Source organism: Peromyscus maniculatus, chromosome 1 (genome assembly GCF_049852395.1).
Source record: "Peromyscus maniculatus bairdii isolate BWxNUB_F1_BW_parent chromosome 1, HU_Pman_BW_mat_3.1, whole genome shotgun sequence".
Classification (NCBI taxonomy): Eukaryota; Metazoa; Chordata; class Mammalia; order Rodentia; family Cricetidae; genus Peromyscus; species Peromyscus maniculatus.
This window is the reverse complement of record NC_134852.1, coordinates 114,007,516-114,013,780: the sequence shown is the minus strand read 5'-3', so window position 1 is coordinate 114,013,780 and position 6,265 is coordinate 114,007,516. Positions and strand designations below refer to the sequence as shown.

At 36.4% G+C, this 6,265-nt stretch overlaps 1 protein-coding gene across 1 annotated transcript; it reads left to right on the top strand.

Annotated features, from left to right (window-relative positions):
* Positions 1 to 4,497: 4,497 nt before the first annotated feature.
* On the top strand, positions 4,498 to 5,463 carry LOC102908718 (olfactory receptor OR51C1-like). Its single transcript, XM_006993354.2, has one exon. It carries the CDS (start codon positions 4,513 to 4,515, stop codon positions 5,461 to 5,463), a length of 951 nt encoding a protein of 316 aa, XP_006993416.1. The 5' UTR covers positions 4,498 to 4,512.
* Positions 5,464 to 6,265: the final 802 nt, after the last annotated feature.

Genomic DNA, 6,265 nt, shown 5'->3' with positions numbered 1-6,265 from the left:
GTTTGGTTTTTGCTTTGTTTTTGGTTTTTGGTTTTTGTCATTTTGTTTTGTTTTGTGAGTTGGGTACATGACTTACCCTTGGTGACTGTCTCAATAGGCATTATTATGTGGTGTGTGATCTGATTCCTCGGTTACAGGAGACTCTAGCTTCGACTACGACAACCCCCATCTGTAGAACTGTGTAGTTCTTTTCTATTCTGAAATAATAATGAAAATCAGAATCCTAAATTTCTAAAATATGTTTTTTTTCCTTGTTTCCACTTCTTCTGATGAAGATGTGTGTGTTAATGCTAATTACAAAATTCAATGTTTCTCCATCAGAACCACTCTATAGGCCATTGTCTTTGCCTGTTTTTCTTAATAAACACCAGATTGGCTTCCATAGACTTGAACATACATCGGGTGTTGTCCTGTTTCTCTATTTCTTTCATTTTTTGAGATTATAACATATTACATCATTCCTCCATTCCCTTTTCTCCCTTCAAGCCCTTCCATAGACCTCTCTTTGCTCTCTTTCAAATTCATGGCCTCTTTCTTTCAATAAATTAATGTTACAGGCACATATGTATACACATATGTATCCATAACTATATAAATGCAAGCTACTCAGTCTGTATAATGCTGTGTGGATATTTGAAGACCTGATCATTTGGTACTGGATAATCAGTTGGTGTGCTCTTCCCTGGCAAACACTATCTCTCCACTCTCAGTATTCTTTCGTTGCCTTTGTAGAGCTGAGGCTTTCAGAGATGCCCCCCCCCCTTGTACTGCAGCAGGTCTTTTGTTGTCCTTGTTCAACTCATCTTCTTTAGGCAGTCATGTTGGTGAGACTTTATGGGAATAGCTTCTGACAATCCTGAGAGACAGTCTTACAGTCTGACAGAAAATTCCCTGATTCTCCAGCTATCAGAAGTTTTCCTCCCCTCTCCTTCAATGTTCCCTGAGCCTTAGTGTTTTGTAGATATGCCCATTGGGACTGAGCTCCACAACTCTGCACTATGGTTGGTTGTGATTTTATGAAGTGGTCTCTATTGCAAAGAGAAGTTTCCTTTATGAGGTCTGAGGGCTACATTTATCTGTGGGTATAAGGAAGCATTGTCCTGCTTTTTTAATCAATCCATCTACATATGCTTTATTTTAAAGGAGTTACTCTCAAAGATATTTGATTTAGGATAATTATCAATTTTAGCAGTAGATCATATGTTTGCTCATCTTTATCAGTGTTGAAAATTTAATAGAAATAGAATAGTTGAGGAAGACTTACTTTCACACTGTGATAGTAATAAAGTTACTCTGAAATGATAGCCTCAGAAAACAGACAGTGGTATAAGCTAGACACAACAGCAGCAAACCAGGAATTGATGGTTAACAAAGAAAAAGAGGTTATGGATTTCAGGGAAAGCTGGGGGAATGAACAAAGAAAAAGAGGTTATGGATTTCAGAGAAAGCTGGGGGAATGAGGTTACTTGGAAGGAGCTGAAGGGAGAAAATGAGGTCATTGTATTTGAAGTTCAAAAATTATGTAAAAAACAGATGGGGTGAGAATATGCAGATTTCTGGATTTGGGAGCATGCCTTATGGTGCTGCCATGGACCTGCAGATATGTCTGTAAGACTATCATATAACTCATGGAAAGCTACCAACTGAAAAGAGAAAAATGCACAGGCTAAGTTTCCATGTATAAGACTGAATTCTGATGCAGATGTTGTGTTTGAGCTTACATTCAGAGAGTGAAGTGAAGAAATTAAAAAAAAAAAGCTACATGGATCTACTAATCTTAATGTTAGTCTGAGAAGAGTAATGCTTTAAAATAAAAAAAAGACAGGAAAAGAGTAAAAAGTTTTGTCCTTGTACACCCAAGAAGTTTAAATTTATAACAAACAATACTTTGTACAGAAAGGCAAACTCATTCTCATCTACATCTATAAGTTATCTGTGTAATTAGAAATGAAGAATGTATAAAAATAGGCATAACTGATTAAAATTACCATGGAAGTCTTCTATAGAATCATTAGAAATCTGAAAGAAGTTTAAAATACATTTTGAAAAATATGTTGGCTTTTATAGTAAATATGTAATTTTCAAAATGCACTACTTTATGAATTTATGTTATGCCAAATAATCTACTACTTGTTAAAAGTAACTCTCAGCAATTTAATTATAGGTCACAAAATGGGTACACAGTCCTAAACTATGTGTTGTAAGTCTGGACAATAGACATTTTAAGTAATTTGATATTTTCCAAAAAAGATATATATCTCACATTTGCTTCCTATATTAGTAGAAAATAATATTAATAATTGAAACAAAATTATATCATAATTACTGCCATCATCACTACCACCAGGTATAACCAGACAGGGTGGTTTGGTTTGTAATGACACTGACCCTAGAGCCTCTTAATCACTGATTCCCAATGCCACCTCCCTGTTTTTATTAACATGAAGAGTTTATCCAAACTTCTAAGATTTATCCATCTAGAAGACAAATACATCTCTCAGATTCATCAGAAGGCTCAAAACAAATCTATGCAAAATATTTACGGGAATGTGTAAAACACTCTTATCATTGACACATTGGTGTGTATCTCTCTAATACCATAACAGATCAACTTCAGGTTAAAGACCAGGCAGTATGTGTTACCAAAGAAGTTTATAATTTGACTCAGTGACCACTGCTACAGGAGAGGAAGGGTCAATAATCACAAACAAGGCAAGGTTTTAGTACTACAAAACAAGAATCCCAAGCTTCAGAGTCATAGGAACTGCAGCATCTTCTCTCTAATAACATGCATGAAGATTGACATTAACTGGACAGAATCCTAGGCACATCAAAAAAACAGTTGTTCACTGCTTACTAAATGGATCAAGTGTAGTGGCTCCCAGCTGTCTTGGTCTACTCTTGGAAGATTCCCAAAAGTTGCTTGCATCCATCTACCATTTCACAGGTACCATTATGTTCCTTCTCAGGTCTTTAATGGGATTGAAGACTATCAGTTATAGTTACAACTTAGTATATATAATATCTTAGATAGAACATATTAAGTGTTAGATTAAGGTTCTTTAGGATAGGACACCTTTTGTAATGATCTTTATAAAATGCCATTTACCTATGCTCTATATTTCTCTGGATTTTTGTATGTGTTTCTTGCTTGATATTGCTTGCATTGGTTGTAGTTCCATCTTATCTAGGTCATTATCCCTCATTATTCCTGAACAATATTTAATAACCATTCCTTTGTATATAGTCTTGTATTAGTTTAGAACCTTCTTATTTAGACAAAAAGGGGGAGATGTAGTGGGTAGCCATTCCAGCTTGGATCTGGAAGTTCCAACTCCCATTGAGACTCTGGCAACTGTCACACCTACGAGGCGGGGCGAGGGGAGGTGCCTGGAGACCCGAGATCTGGATGGGCCAGCGCTCTCTCGGTTCCAGGACCCTCGACAGTGGAGGTTGACCGAGCAGAGCTCTGGAGGACACCGCTGGACTTTGATACACCTTCCTCAGACCCCACAACCTACCTTTCCCTTTTTTGTAAGTTACCCACTAAATAAATCTTCCTTTTAACTATGTGGAGTGGCCATAATAATTTCACCAATAATCAAGCAAAACTTAGTATTACCATTTACTACTCTAAAAATCCAAGTAAAAATTATTTTCCTAGACTAAGTCCTGACTGTGGTACAATAGTTTTAGAAAATGTTTTAGAAAATATACATAAACAAATATAAATCAATTAGAAAGCACATATTTATACACTATAAACAAACAGTAGTACTAAACAAAGATTAGCTTAAAACCCCTTTTATTCATAGAACATATTAATAAGAATGTTAAGAGACACAATTTTTGATTAATTTTTTTAATTATGTGTATGTGTGAGTGTGTGCCATATGTACAAATGTGCCAATGACCAGACAAGGTTGTCAGATACCCAGAGCCTGAAGTTGTGAGCAACCCAAAGTAAGTCCAGGGAACTAACTCTGCAAAAGCGGCAAACACTTTTAGCCTTGAGCCATCTATCTCTCTAGCCCCTAAAGAATGAAAGTTTTAATTGAGAGTAAATGATTGATAACTATACAAAATACTAATAATAAATGTGAAATAAATTTAGCTGCATAAATTTAAATTAATTCAAACTTATGGCTGAGCTTTCTGATAGATCTGTATATAATGTTTAATGGAAAAACTACCAATAAAGTAGCATCATTTGCATGGTTCTACTTATATCAAGTTCAAAAATAATAACTGGTAATTATGGCAGCAGAAGTAAAAAAAAAAAAATGATCACTGCTAAAGTAGACAATGGATAGCATGAGGCATTAGGAAGCCTTCTGGTAATGTTCTCCTAACTGGCGTCAAAAGTAGTTACCTGGGTATGTATAAATACCAAACTTAATTGAACCACACTTTTAAGTTTTGTGCACTTTATTGAATGCATATTGGACTTCAACTAAAATAATTTTGAAATTCTAGATTTAGGAAGTCAAGATCCTGATTGGACAGAACATAATGCCAATCTTCCATAACTCCACCTCTCCTACTTTTCTCCTGACTGGCGTCCCTGGACTAGAATGGGCTCATTCCTGGATCTCCATCCCCTTCTGCTGCCTCTATTTAACTGCACTATCTGGAAATTCTTTGATCCTGTTTGTAGTCCTTACGGAGCCAACTCTCCACGAACCCATGTACTATTTCCTGTCTATGCTATCCACCACTGACATTGGCTTATGCATCTCGACAATGGTGACAGTGCTGGGAATACTCTGGCTCAATGCCAGGGAGATCAGCTTCAGTGCCTGCTTGTCCCAGATGTTCTTCATTCACCTCTTCACGTTCATGGAATCCTCAGTGCTCCTGGCTATGGCCTTTGATCGTTTTGTGGCCATCTCAAACCCCCTGAGATATGCCACCATTCTAACTCATGTAAGGATTGCACAGATTGGTCTGGCAGTCATTACTAGGGGGACTGTCATTTTGACCCCACTGGTCCTGCTCCTTAAGCGTCTATCATTCTGCCGTAGCCACATGCTCCACCACTCTTATTGTTTCCACCCTGATGTGATGAAGCTATCGTGTTCAGACACAAAAATCAACAGTGTATTTGGACTAACGGCAATTATTTCTACTGCTGGAGTGGACTCTGTCCTTATCCTGCTCTCCTACGTCCTGATCATTCGCTCAGTTCTCAGCATCGCATCCCCTGGAGAAAGGAAGAAGGCTTTCAGTACCTGCATTTCTCATATCACTGCTGTGGCCATCTTCTACATCCCCTTGATCAGCCTCTCCTTTGTCCACAGATTTGGAAAAGACGCCCCACCCTATGTGCCCACTCTCATTGCAAATGTGTATTTGCTCATCCCCCCTGTGATGAACCCTATCATCTACAGTGTGAAAACAAAGCAGATTCAGAAAGCTATTCTCAGACTTGTATATTGCAAAGGACCTCATGTTTTGCAATAATTAAGCACATAAAGACTTATTTCAAGATGAGAAACAATTATAACACATTAAATGTTAGAGTGATATGGATCTAGGTATAATCCGATCAAACAGATTCAAAATAATCTTCTCTAATACAATTTTTTTTTTATTTTTTAACCACCAGAACACTTACTCAGATTCTCATTATCTCTCAGCTTTCTTATCTTGTATTTGATTTTTTAGCTTTTATTTTATTTTTAATTTAAATTTTTTCATAAAATATGTTTTATCATGTTTTCCCTTTCCCTAACTCCTCTCAGATCCCCCACCACCTCCCTACTGACCCAACTTTATGTTATTTCTCTCTCAAAAAAAGCAAAAATAAAATAATAAAATCAAAATGAACAATGAATACGACAAAAACTAACAAAACAAAATGAAACAAAAATTCCACAAAAAAAAAACCATAAAAACAACAAGCCAAAAATTGTTGGCCAACAATTCCTAGGCATGGGACCTGCCTTGGAGTGTAGTTAATATACCCAGTGACACTCCATTGGCAAAACTGATTTTCTCTTTCCCAGAAAGTATCAATTACATGTGTTTTTAATTAAGTACTCAACTGGACAGAAATTTTAAAAGAAAAATAAACATATGTCAGGTTTACTTCCTATATACAAACTGAATAAGCTTGTAACTTCTATAATCTGCCTCAACTTTCTATTAATTTTAACACATGCCTCACTGTCTCAAGAGTATAAGAAAATTAGCCCAACTATTCCTTTACATTTTTGTACTTTTCTTGGTGGTGAAATTTACTGTCCGCTCCACTTCAATCTTT

Coding starts and splice junctions, on each gene's coding strand:
- LOC102908718 (XM_006993354.2), top strand. CDS start 4,513: ATGCCAATCTTCCATAACTCCACCTCTCCTACTTTTCTCCTGACTGGC.